This window comes from Suncus etruscus, chromosome 13 (assembly GCF_024139225.1).
Source record: "Suncus etruscus isolate mSunEtr1 chromosome 13, mSunEtr1.pri.cur, whole genome shotgun sequence".
NCBI lineage: Eukaryota > Metazoa > Chordata > Mammalia > Eulipotyphla > Soricidae > Suncus > Suncus etruscus.
In genome coordinates this window covers 94,300,733-94,321,150 of record NC_064860.1, presented here as the reverse complement: position 1 = coordinate 94,321,150, position 20,418 = coordinate 94,300,733, and the positions used below count along the sequence as shown (strand labels likewise).

Genomic DNA, 20,418 nt, shown 5'->3' with positions numbered 1-20,418 from the left:
TATTGATATTCCGACCGAATTATCCATTAAGTGCTGAGTCTTTGCAATACATTCCACATTATTCATGTGAAGACACTGTTTATAAATGAAGTCTCATTTATACAGTTGAAATAGTAAAACCATCATCCTTTGAAATAAATGAGCTATGAAGAAAATTGCCTCCCCAAATTCCAATGTTTTTATTGACTTTTGTTGTACTCGAATGCTTATTCCAAATGTTTTTATACAGAATTAGTAGGCTCCAAATAAATTTTACCCTGTCATTTCTACCAAGCTAATAAAAAGTTAGTCAAACAAATAGTTAATTTGATTTTCACTTTTGGGGTGCCAGGGGGTCGAACCTTGGTCCATCCTAGGTCAGCACGTGCAAGGCAAACGCCCTACTGCTTGTGCCACAAACCCAGACCCTCTTTTTTTTCTTTCTTTTCTTTTTTTGGGCCAAAGCTTGTGATGCTCAGGGGTTATTCCTGGCTATGCGCTCATAAATCGCTAATGGCTTGGGGAACCATATGGGACACTGGGGAATCTGTAGCTCGGCCTGGGTCAGATGCATTCAAGGCAAGCACCTATCGCTGCGCTACTAGTCTGGCCGCTCTTTTTTGGCTTTAAGCTCATATCTTTAAAGTGGAGTGCTGGAAAAATAGAGCAGGGAGGGTGTTTGCCTCACATGCAGACGACCTGGGTTCAATCCCCGTCATCTCATATGGTCCCTGAGACTGTAAGGAGTGATTTCTGAACTTCTGAATATTACTGGGTATAGCTTCCCCCCAAAACAAAGTAAAGCAGTAAGCTTTTATTAAACAAAATTTACACAGAAAGGTGTGTGTGTGTGTGGGAGAAAGGAGTTCAAGAAGGAACATGAGCTTGAGTAAGCAGAAGACAGGAAAAGTAAAAATGCAAAAAATAAAAATAACCAAATCCCCAAGAGACAGAGGGATGAGCTCGAGGGAGCCAGCCACCTTTTCAAATGGAAACTCACCAGTTTGGCCTCAAAGGGGCTGAAGGGCTCAGTGTTGATTTCTTGATCCACCAGAAGCAAAGACACCTGCGGGACAAAACACACCATGTCCAGTTGTACCCGAGAAACAATTCCATCCCCAAAGGACATTAACCAATCTGTCCCTGGGCCTGAGGGTCAGTACAGCAGAAAGGGTGCTTATTTACAAGTGGCTGACCCTGGGTTCGATCCCCGGCACTGCAAAGGGTCTGCCAGGACTGATTCCTGAAAGCAGAGCCAGGAGTAACTCCTGAGCACTGCCAGGTGTGTCTTACTCCGCCCCCAAAAGCTACAATACTATTGATTCTAGGAGGGGCAATTTAGATAAGACCTTCTGGTTTCCTAGAAACCTTTATATGAGTGAAGCAACAGAAATGAAAAACCTCTGGCATCGCTCCCCAGTCAAGTGTCGTGGGAAGCAAAGGGGAACCCCGAGGGTTTTCAGGGAAGTCTCTCCTCATGGTGTCAACACCAGAGTGACCCAAGGGGCTCATCCTGGTGAGGAAAGGTCTGTGTGTGTCTGGCCTTCCACTCCATCAAGTGGCAGGAGAAACTGGGGTGACAGCCCTGATCTCTCCTGTTTTCCTTTCTCTTGTGAACTCCCTGCAGGATGCACATGTCCTCTTCCTTCTCAGCACACCCAAGCTCAATCTTTAGGGTAGGCACCCTAAGTTGGAGGACCCCAGAGAACACAGGGCTAAGGCCAGTGTGGTGCCATCTTTCAGGGCTGGCCAAGGTATCCTTTTCCTCACGCACTTCTAACCCTTACGAGATGTTCTGGCTCCCTCTGCTGCCCGCACTGTCTCAGCTGAGTCAAAACTGGAGCCAGGAGAAAAGGATCCAAAGACTCTTAAGGGGCTGGAGCAATAGCACCCCCTAGTGTTCCCTGAGCACCACAAGAGTGATTTCGAGTGTAGCAGCCAGAGTAACACCTGAACACCAGCAGGTTGGCCCTCAAACAAAGAACAGACACTTAAAAAAAAAAAAAAAGGAATCACCTGAATGGCAGCCACTTTTGTGGGTGGAAAATCTGCTTCTTGGCACTGGCTGGCCGACTCTTCCATGATGCGTGGAGGCATGGCCGGTTTTGCCAAGATCTGTATCTTGCAGGCTGTCTTGTCAGCAGGGACTCCCTGGGCACTCAGTGGGGGACCCTCTACACAGGGCGCAGCTGTCTCCTCTGCTGCGGCGCTGGCCACGAACATGGGGACCACGGGCACGGGCCTGGGCATGGTGTACTCGGTGGGAACTGCCCCTGCCACGGGGGCGCACACACTGGCATAGGTGGGCATGCTGGTGATCACGTTGATGTAAGTGGGGGGCGTCTGGGCAATGCCGAAGCCCCGGACGGGGACATAGGCGCAGTAGCCCGAGACCACCTGGGGTTGTGCCCAGTAGGTGGGTGCCACGGCCTCAGATGCCTTAACTGGAGAAGGGCAGGAGACACACTGGAGACCTGCGTCTTTGGCACTGGGCAAGGGGGACTCAGGAGTGACCCCAGCTTTGGGGGGTGCAGCCTCGGGGAGTGATCCAGAGGCAGGACCTGATGTAGCTTTTGGGGATTTGGGCTTCGGAGCCACTTCAGATGCTGGCTTGGGGGGACTCGCATTGGCAGGTGCTGCTCTGGGCAGCTCAACGGCAGCTGGGGCCGTGGGCTTGACATCGGGTTTGAATTCCCGAGCGGCTGGATTAAGGGGGAGCTTGGCCCTCAGATACTCCCCGGACTTGGCTGTGATCTCCTCGACTTTCACCTTGATGTTCCTCCTCTTTCGCTTCTTCTTGAGGCGGGATGCGACTTTCTTCAGTGCGATGCAGTTGTCGATGAGCACGAAGCGTGGGCAGGCCAGGAGAAAGGCCTTGAGGCCGCCTGCCTTCTCCAGGATCTGCCGGGTCTCCTCAGGGAAAAACTCATATTCCTCGGAGAACATCTTGTTGCTCATGTCCAGGGGGCCGTGCTCCTCCAGCATCTGAGAAAAGTAGCTGGGAAAAGGGGACATTTAGGAGTCAGAAAAGGATGCACTGCGATGGAGCTTCTGGAACCCAAAACTCTCAACAGAACAGGATTTCCTAATGCTCCTTAATAAAACCAAGATGGGGGGGGGGCACAGAGCGCTAGCACAGTGGGGAGGGCGTTTGCCTTGCACACAGCTGACCTGGGTTTGATCCTCAGCACACCACTGGGTCCCCAGAGCCTGCCACGAGTAACCTGCGTGCCACAGGCGTGGCCCCAAACAAATAACATCGCTTTTGGGTGTGTTTGGGGGCCACACCCAGCAAAGCTCAGGGCTGACTCCTTTCTAGCTCTGAGTCAGGCTACTTGTTTGTTTTTTTCCTTGGGTTTTTCGGTCACACTCAGCAGCACTCAGGGGACCATATGGGAACACAGAATTCAAACCACTGTCATTCTGCATGCAAAGCAAAAGCACAACCTCCATGCTATCTCTATGGCCCCGAGTCAGGTTATTTGTGATCAGTGAGACCGTATCACTACCATCACGTAATCACAGCACCTTGGATTTAAGTAACATGGAATCAAAGTGGGGTCACCCATGGTTGGTGCATGCAAAGCAAACACCCTACCACTTTGCTATTGCTCCGGCCCCAAGAAAGATCATACAAAGAAAACTAAGGACGATGCCATGCCACCAGGCTGAACTCAGGAAGATAAAGTAATAATAAAGGATGAAGGAAATGTTTTCTCAGATGTCTTAACTAGTTTTCAAATTAAAGTGAGGTTTTTGCTGTTTTATTTTTATTTATTTTTTGGTTTTTGGGCCACAGCTGATGACACTCAGAGGTTACTCCTTGCTATGGACTCAGAAATCGCTCCTGGCTTGGGGGACCATATGGGACGCCGGAGGATTGAACCATGGCCTGTCCGAGGTTAGCGTGTGCAAGGGAAATGCCTTACCACTTCCGGCACCACTCTGGCCCCTCTGCTATTGTTTTTGGGCATTCCTATTGTGGTCAGGGCTTACACCTGGCTGACTCAGGCTCTGGCTCCTCACATTAAATTTCTTGAGCCTACTTTTATAAGTGAAGTAGAAAAAAACTTTAATTGTTTCAACATTTCATCATTAGGACACTACACTCAATTGCTAAGAAGCCTCGATTAACTTTGTGTACAACATGACCAAAAGCAATCAAACTGCTTTTCTCTCCGGGGTGGTAAGTCAATCAATGACTCCATTTAACAAAGACGGATGAACAGAAAAAATTGAAACTCTTTGGCTGTTTCAAATGACATGGTGGGAGAGTGGAAACACTCACTCATACAGAGTCGAACATTTCTGCTTTGGGTTGATGTCCCAGAGTTTCTTGTTGCGGACGACATATTCGCCGCTGTTCTGCTGCTCATACAGGGCTTCGAATTCTTCCACGTCCTGCCGGAGATGCTCAGGGATCACAAATGGGCCTGAAGAACTGGCAGTGGATCTGCGGGTTAAAACAAAGCCGATCTAGTGATTAGTAACATTCTAGGCACACCCAATTTCAAGAATAAGAAGCCATGATGGAATCCCACTTAGCTGGAAGGAAAGACAGACTTGTGTCATCAGCTGAGATGGAGACCTTCAGGCTGAATAAAGTGACGCTGAGGGAGAGGGACCTGAGGGAGAGGGACCGACAGAGTGGCCTGGCTCATATCTAAAGAAAGAAGCGTGGCGTAGCAGGGGAATGATTAACAGGGAAAGAAATGAAGAGCAGGAGAAATGATTCCAAATAGGAAGAGTCCTTTGTGCGTTCGCCCAGGAAAGGCCCTTGCTCTGCCTCCATGCCACATTCTGACCTGGCTAGGGTGCCAATCATGGATCCTTAGAAGACACAAGCCAAGCCAGAGAGAGATAAGATAAGCAATGTCAGCAAGGCCAACTGAGGCACAGGTAACATAGAAAAGGCAGGACAAATGTGATTTTAAAGCACAAGAAGTGAATTCCACCAAGTTCCAAACACTTGCAAATGAAACATTTAGGGCTGTAATGATAACACAGTGGGATGGTGTTTGCCCAGCACGCAGCCGACTCAGATTTGATCTCAGAGGTCACATAGGGTCCCTTGAACCTGCCAGAGATTCATTTCTGAGCAAAGAATCAGGGTCACCCAAGTACCACTGGGGATGGCCCCAAAACAAAGTAAAATTTAACCAAATATTCATTATCACGCACTACTATTTTATGTAGATCTTCCTTGGTTTTCCACATTTCCCTACCATGGTTTTCCTACCACATCCCTCCCTTAAGCCCTTGTTTTTTCTAGTCCCTCCCCCACTTATCTTATGTAGTGGCCTCCCCTACCTGATTGGCAATGATGATTCTACGACTATCTGGGGATCCCAGAGTCCCTAGTTGATAAATACTGATAAAACTAACTTTCTGTAATAATAATAAAAACAGAAAAAGTACTACTTACTTATGGTCTTCGCCAGAGGTGACAGCATCGTTATTTGTTGTGACTGAAGCTGTTCCAGATCCAACTAACTTGGGCTGGTTTTAAAAAAAATAAAAACAGCAAACATGACCATGATTTTCTACCCTGAAATAATGCTCATAGAAACGTGTACAGAACGTTTAGACATATCTAAGATTTCTTGTGACTCTGAACTGATAAAAATAGAAATTTTTATAGCCAAGAATAGACCCAGATGAATACTGAGTCACTTCTGGTGCTTTAAAAATATTTTTAATAACTCTCAGTTTGAATTTACTTTTTTCTTCTTTTCAATTTAATTTTTTTAGGTCCTGGCGGCGTTAGGTTACTCCTGGCCCTGTGCTTAGAAATCACTCCCGGCAGGCTCAGGGCACTTTTGGGGATGCTGGAGATGGAACCCAGGTTTGTTCCAGGTCGGTGTGCAAGGACAACCCCCAACACTGTGTTATCGCTCTGGCTCCTTTTTTATGTTTGAGCAGCATCTGGCAATGCTCTTCTTGCCAGTGCTCAGATGATCATTTAGGGAAGAACCTAAAAATCCTGCCTACTGTATGTACCATCACTCTTGGCATCTGACTTTCCATGTCAGACATCTAATCAAAGATCAAAATGAACAGTTTTATGAGAACATAGGTGATACTTCCGTATTCTGAATATCTCTTCAGTTTCTTGTCAGTTCTTATCTGATCTCTGATTTCTGAGTCCTGCAAACCTATAATTTCTAAGGGGCTCAGGAGAAGAGGGAAGGGACCCTATTACTTAAGAGCTTCTGTCAAATTTAGATAGTAAACACTTGATCAACAAAAATGATGTCGATCAAATCAGCCCAATACTAGCCAAGTTCTTCTGTTTTGTTACTACATATGGTGCCCTGGGCACTACACCAAGAGTGATTGCTGGGGCCGGGGGGTGGCGCTAGAGGTAAGGTGCCTGCCTTGCCTGCGCTAACCTTGGATGGACCTCGGTTTGATCCCACAGTGTCCCATATGGTCCCCCAAGCCAGGAGCGACTTCTGAGCACATAGCCAGGAGTAACCCCTGAGCGTCACCGGGTATGACCCAAAAACGAAAAAAAAAAAAAAAAGAGTGATTGCTGAGGGCAGAGCCAGGGGTAAGCCCTGAGCACCACCAGGCCATCCTCCTCCATGATAAAATTAATATACACAGGAGAGGAAAGATAATACAGTACAGTAGGTAGAGCATTACCCTTAAACACAGCCCACCTTGGTTAGATCCCTGCATCCCACAGGACTCTCTGAATCCTACCAGGTGTGATTTCTGAATGTAAGTCCAGGAGTAACCCGAGTACCACTGTACCCATCCCAATATTAATCCCAATATTAATATATACAGAAAGTACCTGTACCTTTAAATCTTTCGGCTTCTTTTTCTTGCCTTTGTTTTTTGGCTTGGGAGTGCTCAGCTAAAAAACAGGGGAAAGAGGAAAGTTAAGAAATATTCAAATAGCATCAGTGAAGTTATCAGTAAAGATATCAATCAGATTGGCTTAAGTTATATGTATATAACCTTTTAATAAGCATATAACTATATGTAACCATATGTAGCACATCAGCCATAATGTGACTGTATTTACAATGGAAAAAAAGAAAAAATTTAATGAAGTCCAACGAGGAAACTCAATTAAAACTGTACAGGCATTTTAAACTCACTTCCAATGAAGTTTATGGTACCTCAAATAATAAGGCTTATAAAATAATTCTAGTTATGTGCTATAAGCATTATTTTCAGGCGGTGCTCAGGGATTATTCCTGGCTTTGTGCTCAGGACTCATCCCGGCAGGCATGGGGGAATTCTCTGGGATGGCAGGGATTAAACTTGGTTTGGCTGCAAGCAAGGAAAATATCCTCCCAGCTGTGCTTCTATCACTCAGACCTCCACGCTTAGCATTTTTGTATGTCTTTAATTAAAGCCAAATAAGAAGAGTCTGTGTATGAGGCTAAACTGAGGCACAAAAGTAGACTCTAGAGAAGAAGCATTTATGTCCTTGCTAGGTGTATTAGCTGTTTATAAATAGCATTAAGATAAAGTTTTAGAGATAGCATGGAGATAGGGCGTTTGCCTAGCATGCAGAAAAACAATGGTTTGAATCTCAGCGTCCCATATGATCCTCTGAGCCTGCCAGGAGCGATTTTTTAGCGTAGAGCCATGAGTGTTTGCTCTGCTGGGTGTGACCAAAACCAAAAAAAAAAGTTTGCAATCATCTAGGCAATGGTCCTCAAACTACGGCCCGAGGGCCACATACTGTATTTATTCCCATTTTGTTTCTTCACTTCTAAATAAGATATATGCAGTGTGCATAGAAATTTGTTCATAATTTGTTTTTACTATAATCTGGCCCTCCAACAGTCTGAAGGACAGTGAACTGGCCCCCTGGTTTTAAAAGTTTGAGGACCCCTGAATTCTAGAGAGCTTCAACGGTAAGCAAGGAAATGACTCAGGGACTCCTTTTCCAATTTCTAAGATATTATAAATTTATTAGCTGGAAAATTTTGGGAACATTTGTTTCCCCTTAACCTCAGTGTGTGTGTGTGTGTGTGTGTGTGTGTGTGTGTGTGTGCGCTATTGCAATAATTCCAAAAAAAAAAATAAAATAAAATAAAATAAAAGGAAGAAAAAAAGATAAAAAGATTAGGGTTAATTTTTCAAATAAAACAGTACTCATTATTCCAAATTTGATTCGGAATACTCCCCTGGGGAAATAAAAAGGTTGGTCTGGTAAAGCCAAAGAATAGTACAGCAGGGAAGAGATTTGCCTTGAATGCAGCAGACCTGGGTTGGATCCCTGGCATTCCATAAAATCCCTTGAGCCTCCCAGGAGTTTTTCTGAGTACAGAACCTGGAGTAACCCCTGAGCACTGCTGGACATGGCCCAGAAAACAAAAGAAAAACACTGCTCTGGGTAAGACTACATTCTGCAAACACAAATTACAAGGTGACACTTGGTGTGACCAAGCAACTTACCGGAACCTCCCCACTGTCATGTTTCCTCAGCACGGTACAGCGACTGTCTGTTGGAAGAGACACAGGGCTTGGTGAGAAAACGAGTTTTGGATATATACTTCACCAACAAATAAATAAAAACATTGCAGAAAACCACCCCAGGTGCTAGAAACACCTTCTACATTCTATATTTGATCTATTGATCTGGGGATCGCACCTGGGTAAGCCATGTGCAAGACAAACCTCTCTACATGATGTCCACTCTGGCTCACCAAATTATCAGTATTCTCAATCCCTAAGTTTCCCAAATAAACCAGTTATACCTTAATACTTTTCTCTGTGTGTATGTGTGTGTGTGTGTGTGTGCGCGCGCGCGTGCATGTGCCGTGTGCAAAGCAAATCCCTCTCCACTATGCTATTGCTTTGGCCCAACATTTGTTAAGTAAATGAAAACACCAAGTCCTCACTTCCCAGATCTTCCCATCAGCAGATGAAAGTGCTAAAATACAGATCACATACCCATTACATCAAAGAATTCGTCCAGAGCACTCTGCAATGCCGGGAATTTTTCCCTGTTTTCCTCCAGGAGCCATATCAGAAATCTTGCCTCCTCTGAGGACGATGGCTCAAAGAAATAATCCAGCTGCTTGCCTTCAATGGAAGCCAGTTTATGGCCATACATCTCATTCCAGAGAAAAGTCATGATGCTGAAATCAATATCCTTCAGAGATGCTCCGTATCGTAAAAGAAAAGGTCCTGTGGCATCAAGGCCTGAAAGAAACACAAAACCCAGATGAGATGGGAAAGTGTGAAAGTACATGGTTGGCTGCTGAAAGGATTTCCTTCAGCCTACTGCTGTGGATGCAGGGAGGAAGGGCCTCTCATGCATTCACTGCTGGTGGCAATGCAGACTGGTGGCACAAGTGGTAAGGCGTCTGCCTTGCCCATGGTAGCCTAGGATGGACCGCAATTAGATTCCCCCAGTGTCCTGTCTGGTCCCTGAAGCAAGGAATGATCTCTGAGTGCAAAGCCAGTGTCAGCGGGTGTGGTTCCCATCCCCCCCCCAAAAAAAAAGCTAAAAAGTGAGCTCCCACTTGATACAGCAAATCTGCTCCTAGGAATATATCATAGGATCTCAAAAACACAAGGCAGAAAAGCCCTGTTCGCTCCTATGTTCATTAATGGAAGCAATATTTACAATAGCCAGAATCTGAAAATAACCCAAGATCCTAAATAGACAAGTGAATAAAGAAACTGGTATATCTACACAATGGAATACTATGCAACTGTTAGGAAAAAATAAGTTGTGAATTTTTTTTTTGAAGTTGTGAAATTTGCTTAGACACAAATGAATATGGGAAGTATGATGTTGAGTCATGAGTCCCATCGAGGTATGGGATGTAAGAAAAATATGATAGTATGGCACATTAATATCCAGAGACAGTAGGGACGAGGGTAATGGTAAAAAGCTTGCCACAAAGAGAGAGTGCAGTGAGGGTACAGAAGGGAGCACTAGGACAGGAGAGTTGGGAATGATCACTCTGGAAATAAACTGCGTGCTGAAAGAAGATAAAGTGACATGCATGTTACTTCTTCATTAGGTATAAACCTAAGTGTCTAAAAGTGGTCGGTGGGAAAGAGAGATGTATGCTTCAGAGACAGGAGGGGCAGGGACAGCAGGAGGGAATCTGGGTCATTGGGGTGGGAAATATGCCCTTGTGAAGGGTGCTGGACATGTTAGGACTGAAACACAACCATGAACAACCCTAAAACTATGTATCTCATGGTGATGGCAAATAAAGTATTTAAGCAAACACCCTTCACCCCCCGCAGCTTGGATTCTATCAAAGGACAAATCCCACCTCCTACTGGGCAGGAAGTCTCACATGTTCACCTAAATATACCAGGACCAGGGTTGGGTGCTCCTGCCCAGGTAGTGTGAAAACAAGGGTACTTTCCCTCCATCTCCCGGAGCCAATTAAAGTGAGAACTAACTTTAATTCACTTAACCAACTGACTTAGGACAGTCCTGGCCATGTGATCACCGAAGAGTCCTTTTTCAGGCCCAGAACGTCTCAAGGGGCCACTTACCACGGTCAACCAGCAACTCTGGTACCACCTCTGTGATAAACTTGTTTTAGTCGAGGCAAAGTGAGGTAGCACCAGGATGCACTCAAGAATCACTCCTGGTAGGCTCAGGGGAACCATATGGGATGCCAGGGACTGAATCCAGGTAGGCTGTGTAGAAGGCAAACAGCCTCCCTACTATATTATTGCTCCAGCCATCCTGTTTTATTGGGGGAGGGCCACACCCACTCATGTTTAGGGGCAACTCCTGGCTCTGCACTGAGAAATCACTCCTGGTAAGCTCGAGGGATCAATCATATGGGATTCTGGGGACCAATACTTGGTTCAGCCATGTGCAAAGCAAACACCCTACCCACTGCATAATCTCTCTGCCCCCCCATTTTCTTTAAGGAATTTAAAAATTTCAAAATCCCAGTTATCCAGCCAGCAAGGGCGCCAGTTTCCCACATGGTTCCTTACGCATTGTCAGGAGTCATCCCTGAACACTATACCAGGGGTGGCTGCAAAACCACAACCCCACAAAAATAAACCCCATTTCTCTAGAATTAAGTGATATACCAAAGCCATTGAGCTTCTGGATCCAGGTCCCAAGTTTTGGCTCCACTTCTTTGAGTTCACTCAACACATGCACAAAGATTCTCGTCTTCACACGGTTATTTTTCTCAATCAAGAAGTGAATGACATAGTCGACGGCTTCCTTGACGAAGTTGCGGCTGGAGAAGCAAGTGGTGTAGTCCTCAGTGGTCAGCACCTTCCAGGACAGCAGCTCCTTGAGAAGCTTGGTGGGGTTCAGGACGCCGGATTTGATCTTGTCCGAGTACTGCCTGATGCACTGCAGGATCCTGTCATCCAGGCACTGGCATTTCTGGGCTGCTTCTGTGGGCAAGGAACAGCCAGTGATCATGAAAGGCAGAAAAAGGGCCATGCCCCAAGGTACTAAATCAGAAATAGATACAGGAACATTAGAAAACAAAGCCTGGGTGCCAGAGAGAGAGCACAGCGGTAGGGTGTTTGCCTTAGATGCTGAAGGACGGTGGTTCGAATTCCGGTATCCCGTACGGTCCCCTGAGCCTGCTGGGGGCAATTTCTGAGCGTAGAGCCAGGAATAGCCCGAGTGCTATCGGGTGACCCAAAAACCGAAAACCAAAAAAAGAAAAGAAAAGAAAAGAAAAGAAAAGAAAAGAAAAGAAAGAAAGAAAGAAAACAAAGCCTGGTGCCGGAGTGAGAGCATGGAGGCAGGGCATTTGTGCTGCATGCAGAAAGGCAATGGTTCAATTTCCAGCATCCCATATGGTTCCTGAGCATGCCAGGAGCAATTTCTGAGCATAGAGCCAGGAGGAAACCCTGGCTGGGTGAGACCCTCCCACCCAAAAAAAGCCTGGTGTGACATGATGCTTGGTTATTTTTGGTCAAGGGACAAGAAACATAAATATACATATATAAATGTGGATAAATATGTATATAATAGAAATATGGGGACCGGAGATAATGGCACAGCAGCCTTTGCCTTGCAAGCCGCCGATCCAGGACCAAAGGTGGTTGGTTCGAATCCCGGTGTCCCATATGGTCCATGGTCCCCTGTGCCTGCCAGGAGCTATTTCTGAGCAGACAGCCAGGAGTAACCCCTGAGCACCGCCCGGTGTGGCCCAAAAACCAAAAAAAAAAAAAGAAAGAAAGAAAAAGAAATATGGAACAAGCTCAATTACATCACACACAAGGGCCTTTTATCTCACCTCACAATCATGCAACATCTAAAATTAAGATAGATTTCTCCAGCAATCTGAAACCAGTCGTGTCAACTAACTTTTATATTTAATATATATTTTTAAAATATATTCCACATGTAAGGTAGAGGGATTATGAATTCAATATGAACAAGTGTTTGGTGGCTACTGCTGTTATTCACGATATTGTGCGATTTCCAGCTGTACATATATGGAATCACAAATGCAAAGCTGGAAAAGGCTCAGATTTTCAACTTCCCACTCTCAGAACTCATTGCCAGTCTTTAATTTTTCAGTTTTTAAGCTGAAATCACCCTGAGATGCACCGTTATTAAAGTTGGTGATCGTTGAGCTTTTGCTCTATGTTCAGTACCCATCCCTTGACCAGCGTTCAATACTTGCCACCAGTGTGCCGAAGTTTCCCTCCCACCTCCAGCCTGCCTCTAGGACAGCCATGTTTCCCCTCTCTATTCCTTTTTTCCCTGAGGCACTGTTGTTTCTTATATTGTCACTGAAGGGATGTATGTATCATGCCTGTCATGTTCCTTCTTTCCAGCACCCAATTCTATTTGATGACAAACATGATTGTGATTAGGTTTCAGCCTCCCACCCCCACCTGTACTCTAGACAGGCGCGGTCTCGGTCCTTCCTTGGCTAGCGCTTTCAAGGCAGACACCTTACCTCTAGCGCCGCCTTTCCGGTCCCATCAGCACCCAATGCTTATCTGGAGTAATCACAGTCATTGTGGTCCCTTCTATGCCTACCTTTCCAAGCTTGCCAAGTTAAAATAAAAAATATTTGTTGGAAAATATTTTGGTAGTATATTACTATCAATGATTTGTGAAACACTACAGGAATGTTAGATGAAAAATAGCAAGAGGAAAGAGCTTCCTTGCATAACAAAAAAGCGAGGGAAATTTCCAGTGTACTATGTCATTATGTGTCCAGAAAGTGTTAAAAAAATTCACAAGGAGGATTCCCATTTGAACCAGGGAGTGAAAAGCAGATGAATCTAACCGAGAAGGCTTGCGAACTCCAGAGCAGCTTCTGTATCTGATCCTGGCTTTATTAGTTCACATAATCCGAAACTCATTTGAAGTTAAAATGTTTGAAACATTAAATTCCCAAGCTAGTTTACAGAGCCCTATCACTATCTAATAATCATGTTAGACATTATAACTTCATGGTGATGGTGTTATCAGTTAACTCAAGCCTAATCAAGTCACTACAATGTCCCAGGAAGAGGAACGTGTTTTCGTTTATTGTGGCCATAACCTGGTTCTCATCATGTCCACCTCCACCTACCTTTCTTCTGCTCTTCCTGTTTGGGGGGATTCCTTTCCCGCAGATCCTCTTCCAATCGCTCCTGGGCTAATTTCTTTGCTTCCTTCTTCTGGATCTTTCTCTTCAGCTTTTTTTCTTCTTTCAGTTTTAACTTCTCCACGCTAATGAACATTTTCAGTTAGTCATCATTTGCTTTGGTTTAAAACCCAATTCACTAATTAGCTTTCTCAAGTAGTTTACAGAAATAACTCTCAATATAACTGGGCCTGTATCTTCTGCTTAGTATCAAAATCTGATAGTACAGCAAATGACTTGCAGGGATGATAACCTAGATTCAATACCTGGCATCACACATGTACAAAAATAATAATAAAAAGAAGGAATATATGACACAGGCTATTAAAAATGAACATATATTACCAGTGACTTAGTCTAACTAAGGGTACTTGTTTTATAAAAATAAGATTCATACTAATTAACAATGTCCCATACAGATGTTATTCTTTTTTTTTTTTTTTTTTTTTTTTGTGGTTTTTGGGTCACACCCGGCAGTGCTCAGGGGTTATTCCTGGCTCCAGGCTCAGAAATCGCTCCTGGCAGGCACAGGGGACCATATGGGACGCCGGGATTAGAACCGATGACCTCCTGCATGAAAGGCAAACATCTCACCTCCATGCTATCTCTCCGGCCCACAGATGTTATTCTTATGCCTGTACATTATTCCTTAGGATAATCAGAAATACTGAAAACTGTTCCAGGGACTTAAAGGAATAATATGCGGGGCCGGCGAGGTGGCGCTAGAGGTAAGGTGTCTGCCTTGCAAGCGCTAGCCAAGGATCAGGACCGCGGTTCGATCCCCCGGTGTCCCATATGGTCCCCCCAAGCCAGGGGCAATTTCTGAGTGCTTAGCCAGGAGTAACCCCTGAGCATCAAACGGGTGTGGCCGAAAAACCAAAAAAAAAAAAAAAAAAAAAAAAAAAAAAAAAAGGAATAATATGCACATTTCCCATGCCAGAGGACTGGGTTAGATTCTCAGTACCATTTAGTCCTGGGGGTGCCAAGAGTAAATTCCCAGGGGCTGAAGTGGGAGGGTAGGGGAAGGGCATTTGCCTTGCAAGTGGCTGACTCAGGTTCCTCCCCAACATCCCACAGGATCCCAAAGCCTGCCAGGAATAATTTCTGAGCACAGAGCCAGGAGTCACCCCTGAGTACTGCCAGGTGTGACCCCAAACGAACCAAAAAAATAGTGTGGGCCTTGGGCCTGAGAGATAGCACAGCGGTAAGCCATTTGCATTGCATGGAGCTGATCCAGGATGGATGGAATTTCGAATCCCAGCACCCCATATGGTCCTGTGTGCCAGGAGTGATTCCCCACTCAAAAAATGTGGGCCTTAAGAGCAAAACCAGGAGTAACCTGAGCATCACTGTTAAATCTCTCACCCCAAAAGAAGAAACCATAAAAATTATGCTGCAAGGTAATATGGTTCTCTCTCTAACAAAATTTCACAGCGTCAAGCATCATAATATTACCTTTAAATTCAATCTGTCAGTCACACTTGAGAATTTAACCATGCTTAAACTAATTCTCTTTAAATTTTAAATGCCCATGGAATGTATTTCAAAACCATTTATTCAAACTATGTACAGTTTGAAAAGAAATTCAGAATAACTGTTTATAGAGAATTATCTCTCATGAGACAACATTAGCTTATTGATATGTTTTAAAAATATCTTACCTAGAACACTTCTGCTTCAGAATAGGCTTTGGAGTACCTTTCTCTTTTACGACTTTGTGTTCAAACTTAAAAACAAAACAAAATAGAAACATCCAAAATTTGTCTCATATTCCCATGAAAATAACATAAGGCCACAAATAAAGAGCATTTCATAAACACAGTGTTCAACTGGGTAAAGAACAGCGGTAAGACAAACTTTCAGCAAAATAATTTTGCAGAAAGTGAACAAGTATGTAGGCACAATTTATGAACTTATAAAATAGTAAGCATCAGCAAATAATCAAATGAACTATAAACATTATTAAAAATAACCCTCTGTGGTTACTGGTATCTATCGAAATTCGAGGTAAGTTCTATATGAAAATGTTTATGAGGGCCCGGAGAGATAGCACAGCAGCGGTGTTTGCCTTGCAAGCAGCCGATCCAGGACCAAAGGTGGTTGGTTCGAATCCCGGTGTCCCATATGGTCCCCCGGGCCTGCCAGGAGCTATTTCTGAGCAGACAGCCAGGAGTAACCCCTAAGCAACGCTGGGTGTGGTCCAAAAACCAAAAACCAAAAACCAAAAAAAAAAAAATGTTTATGCATTTTGGTCATCAGTTCATGGACACTTACTTCACATTTAACTTCTCCGCCGCTGCTATAGATGATGATCTTGGAAATGATTCCTTCGCAGTCAGGGGTAAGACAGATTCCCTGCAGGAAGTCCTATTTCAAATAAAGAGGAATATTAGTCGCTCTTATGATCAATGCACACACGTAGATAATTTTAACCACCAGGAGGTCAAGAGAAGAATTCAAGGCTGCGAAGCCCCTTCTTATGGCTCTCTCTGGGCCTTTTGGAAATTTCTCTAAGGGGGAAAGAGCCACTGCAGAGCTGGCCATGGGATCTCTTTTGGCCAATTAGTGCCAGACTAATACCAGGTACCCTTTGTCCAAGTCACTGCTTTTAGCAACAGAGCAGGAACAGACTCTGATGTCAGCTCCCCCACGTCCAACAAGAACGGGCCCTCCATAATCCCAACTCAGAAATGCCATCGAGGGTCCACAAGAGCCCATCCTTGCCCCAACTCTGAAGATCCACCGGACAGTAAATACAACACAGAAAAGTAAAGTTCCTTATTCCAAGAAGCAACGACGTTGGGTCCTGGGTCTTCAGTGGGTCCCAATGAAAACTCAGATCCTGTTCCACATAGGGACAGCCACATGGACCTGGTTTGGATCCCAAAGACACTCGAGGGGACCTACCTTGTCGATTTTGTCATTGTAGGTGGTGGTCTTCAACTTCTTCCAACAATTCATGTGAAATTCAATCTTACAATACTGGCAGCAGCTGATCCGAATGAAGCCCTGGAGGGTTAAATGTGGGTTTTCATCAGTGTCACAGAGGTAGGACCCTTCTCTGAATTAACAGTATCAGGCACCCCCCTATAATTTCTATAGTCTTTGGCCTTTATTTTCATACTATATATTTGAGGGGGGTGTTCAGACCACACTACAGCACTCAGGGGTTACTTCTGGTTCTGCGCTCAGAATCACTTCTGACAGGTTCAGGGGATCAAATGAGATGCCTGGGACCGAACCTGGATTGATCCCACGTTAGCTGTGTGCAAAGCAAATGCCCTACCACGAGCTATTGCTCTTGCCCCTACACTACTACATCTGTGCTCAATTGGGGACCCTATGGAATGTTGGGAATTAAAACCAGATTTGCCATAAGGCAAAGGCAGAAGCCCTCCCTGCTGTTCTATTGCTCCACCCCCCCCATCAAGTACCTTTTAATGAATAAAAAAAATCTCAAGCGGGGGAAAAGAAGTTTCAAGAATCCAAGTTCATGTCCCAGTACTTCTGTAATTAACGTACCTTAAAATCAGGGTCTGATATGTAGATCTGGATTTTGGAGTATCCTCGGCACTGCTGATAGCAGCAAATAGCATCAGGTACTGGAGGGAACTTGCATTCCTCAACGAATTTTTCCAATAGCATCTAGAAGAGAAATCAACAAAACCCATACTAGAGCCTTGTTGTATCCATAAATATGATCACAATTTCAATTATCTCTTGCCATCAAATGTTTTTTTTTTAATTTTTTAGCTAAGAACAAACCACGCCAACTTTCCTGTTTTTATGAAGTCAATAAAGAAATGTTGAGAGGGAAGGGGGAGGAAAGAGCATATCAAATTTCCATCAAAATCAAAATCCTAAGTACTTGTTATAATCATAAAACCATGACTTCTACACAGCTACTGGTCTTTCTGATAGTGCCAGTTTAGTATGTTTGAGGTTTTGATTTCCATTTTTATCTTACATTTCTTTTGTTGGTTATTTTTGAGGGGGCATATCTAGAGGTGCTCAGGAGCAAGTACTGAACTGAGCCTTGGGGCAACATATGGGATGCCACAGATCGAATGCAGGCCAGCCCAATATGCTCCCTATGGTCCTTAATTTAAATTTCTTTGGAGATTGTGTGATAGATATATTTCAATGATATTGGCAGATTTCCATTCAGACACTGGAAGGCTAAGGATGTGTCAGGTGTGGCCCCAAAGATTCCTAAGTTGTGTTGGTCCCAGAACCCCACCATGAGGAAGAGCCAGTTAAAAACCAAATTGCTGGTGCTGGAATGATAGCACAGAAGAGTTGGGCATTTACCTTGCATGCAAGCTGATTGTTTTTGACATCTTCAAACACTGATTGTCTAGCAATGAGGAGGAAAGCAATTGCATCCAACACAACATGCTTAACAACACAACTATGGAGGTACCAGAGTCCTAGGTTCACACCACACCCTGGTTCTACCCTGTTCTAGGCCTTTAACCATGAGCAACTCAGTTCATCATTCCCATCTGCAAATATTAGTACACTTCACCTGTAAGGGTCAGTTTAAGGCAGGAGTGTGTGACGGAGACAAAGGGAAAATGCATGAGGTAAGGAGAGACCTGTGAGACCGTGTCTGCCAGCAGTGAGGAGGCAGCATTTGGCGGACGGCAATTTTTACCTTGATCTTTCCAGGCTTTGTCTCCTCGATCACCACATTGCTTGTGGGCCAAGTCAGAACTCCAGGGAGGCGGCAAATCAAGGTCCGGGCTCTCTGGAAGTGATCCAGAGCTTCCAGAAACCTGAGGCCAGAATGTGAAAACGAGGTTAAGATGGAACATTTTCTCTGCCTGCAGTGATGGCAACTACTGAGTTGCTAAGAAGCTACTTAAGATGCTAACTACTGCTAGTTCGAGAAACCACAACACAGAAGTGTTCCATGTGATAAATAACAATCTTTCCTATGACAAGGTGCTCTTAGTATAATTCTCTCATAGTAAGAGAAATGAGGTGTAAATTTGCCTGGACCCTGGCTTCAACAGGGAGTACAGCACAACCAGTGTGCCTAAAATGGTCAGGGCAGAGCCAGAGATAGCAGAGCAGGGTGGGCATTTATCTTGTATGCAGCCAAAGCAAGTTGGATACCCAGCATCCCAGAGGGTCCCCTGAGCATTAGCTGGAGTAACCCTTCAAAGTCCTGAGCACCTCTGTGACACAAAAACAAAACACAGACCTTATAATGTCTTAGATTTTTTATAACTTGAGGAACAGGAGTGATGGCACAGCAATAGGGCATTTGCCTTGCATGCGGCCGACACAGGACCCGAGCCTGCTGGGAGGTATTTCTGAGCAGACAGCTAGGAGTAGCCCTTGTGTACAGCCGGGCATGGCACAACACCTCCCCCTGAAAAACTTAAAGAGTTTGAATAATATAATAGCAACCAATTCCTATAGTTCACTCAATCACAATAAATAGCCGAAGGGTCAGACTGCTCTGTACCTGACTGTTCAAAAGCAGAAACGAGAAAGAAGAACACACTGGTCTAACTTTAATAATTACGATCGATGTGAAAGTGCCCGCTCCTTTCTAATTCTTAGATTTAAAAATTACTATATTATGGTTTACAAGGCTGTTCACAATACTGTTAGTTTCATTTTTCAGTTATAAAGTCTTTCAAAATTGAGTTTCAGTCATACAATGTTGCGCATTGTTAACTGGGGCACATTTCCGCCACCAATGTCCCCAATATTGAGTTTCAGGCACACAATGTTCCACAGCCCTCACCAGGGCACATTTCCCGAACAATGTCCCAGTTTCAATCCCTGTCACCTGTGTGCTTCTGGGGCAGATACTTTCCTTCTCCCTCTCACCCCTTCTTTTTTTCCCTGCAAAATTTGTACTGATGGGCTATCATGCATATCATAAAATATCCCTTCTTTGAGAGAACAACATGCAAATATGCCTGAAAGAAGATGGAAAAGAATTTCAGATAGGGTGTTCAGAGTCCCTGAGACCGAAGGGTCCCTTGAGATGCCCCAGGTTTAGAGGTCAAGCTGTGCAGGTGCAACTCACCTGTTTTTCTTCAGGTACACTTTTCCAATCCCGCAGTAGGCCAGGCAGTCAAGGCCCTCGCTGGGGTAGTGTTCGATCATCCTCTTGAACTGGTTCTCAGCCTCTGACAATTCCTTGGATGGTGAAAGTCAAACAATGACCTCGTTAGACCCAACATATTTTATCTGAAGGTTGGCTCTTTTGCAGGTTTAAAAAGAAAACACCCTATGGAACTATGACAAAGTGATATACTCTGCCATTCATTTTTTTCATAATCCCTGTTGTGTATGTAAATATTTTAGGGGATTATTATGTTACTGACCCTACCCTGATCAGTGACTGTTCCCTACCCTAGGGTGTGACCTGGCATTCGGGGTGGCAGACGCGTGCTTCTAGCTGAAGGGGAAAGACCTCATCGTCCATCCCTCCATCAGTCAACCTCTTCAGGGGCTGACTTGCAACAATCCCCTGTATCCGGACCACAAGGATACTTTAAGAACAGAATCAAATTGAGCCCAGTTCGATAAATTTTGAATGACTGGCCCTGAGCCCCTAAAACCAGACACACTTTCCTTAATATACACAGTGGGTTTGGTGTACCAGGTGAATTGTCTGATACCAGGAATCTCAATGATTTGTCATCATGCTGGGTTGGCCAATAGACGAATGCTGGCTTATAAACAGCCTCTTAGAACACAGAGTTCAGGCAGGGTGCATGTGACCAACCTAGGTTCGATTCAGAGCACCATGTGGTCTCTTGAATACCACTGGACACAGCGCTGGGGAGTCCTGAGCACCTCAAGGATTTAAGCATGTCCAAGAAGGTCCAAGGAATCC

The 20,418-nt window shown here is 44.7% G+C and overlaps 1 protein-coding gene across 1 annotated transcript in view; it reads right to left on the bottom strand.

The window, feature by feature from the left end:
* TTC3 (tetratricopeptide repeat domain 3) overlaps positions 1 to 20,418 on the bottom strand; it is a 68,623-nt gene that overhangs the window by 14,276 nt on the left and 33,929 nt on the right. Inside the window, exons 19-33 of the mRNA XM_049785616.1 lie at positions 19,603 to 19,715; positions 18,211 to 18,331; positions 17,076 to 17,198; positions 16,461 to 16,562; positions 15,828 to 15,920; positions 15,215 to 15,279; positions 13,500 to 13,639; positions 11,029 to 11,346; positions 8,902 to 9,153; positions 8,404 to 8,450; positions 6,788 to 6,844; positions 5,405 to 5,478; positions 4,268 to 4,432; positions 1,996 to 2,977; positions 980 to 1,045 (exon numbers count right to left, since the gene is read on the bottom strand). Coding sequence (XP_049641573.1) covers positions 980 to 1,045; positions 1,996 to 2,977; positions 4,268 to 4,432; positions 5,405 to 5,478; positions 6,788 to 6,844; positions 8,404 to 8,450; positions 8,902 to 9,153; positions 11,029 to 11,346; positions 13,500 to 13,639; positions 15,215 to 15,279; positions 15,828 to 15,920; positions 16,461 to 16,562; positions 17,076 to 17,198; positions 18,211 to 18,331; positions 19,603 to 19,715 — 2,718 coding nt within the window. The remainder of the gene's footprint in view (positions 1 to 979; positions 1,046 to 1,995; positions 2,978 to 4,267; positions 4,433 to 5,404; positions 5,479 to 6,787; positions 6,845 to 8,403; positions 8,451 to 8,901; positions 9,154 to 11,028; positions 11,347 to 13,499; positions 13,640 to 15,214; positions 15,280 to 15,827; positions 15,921 to 16,460; positions 16,563 to 17,075; positions 17,199 to 18,210; positions 18,332 to 19,602; positions 19,716 to 20,418) is intronic.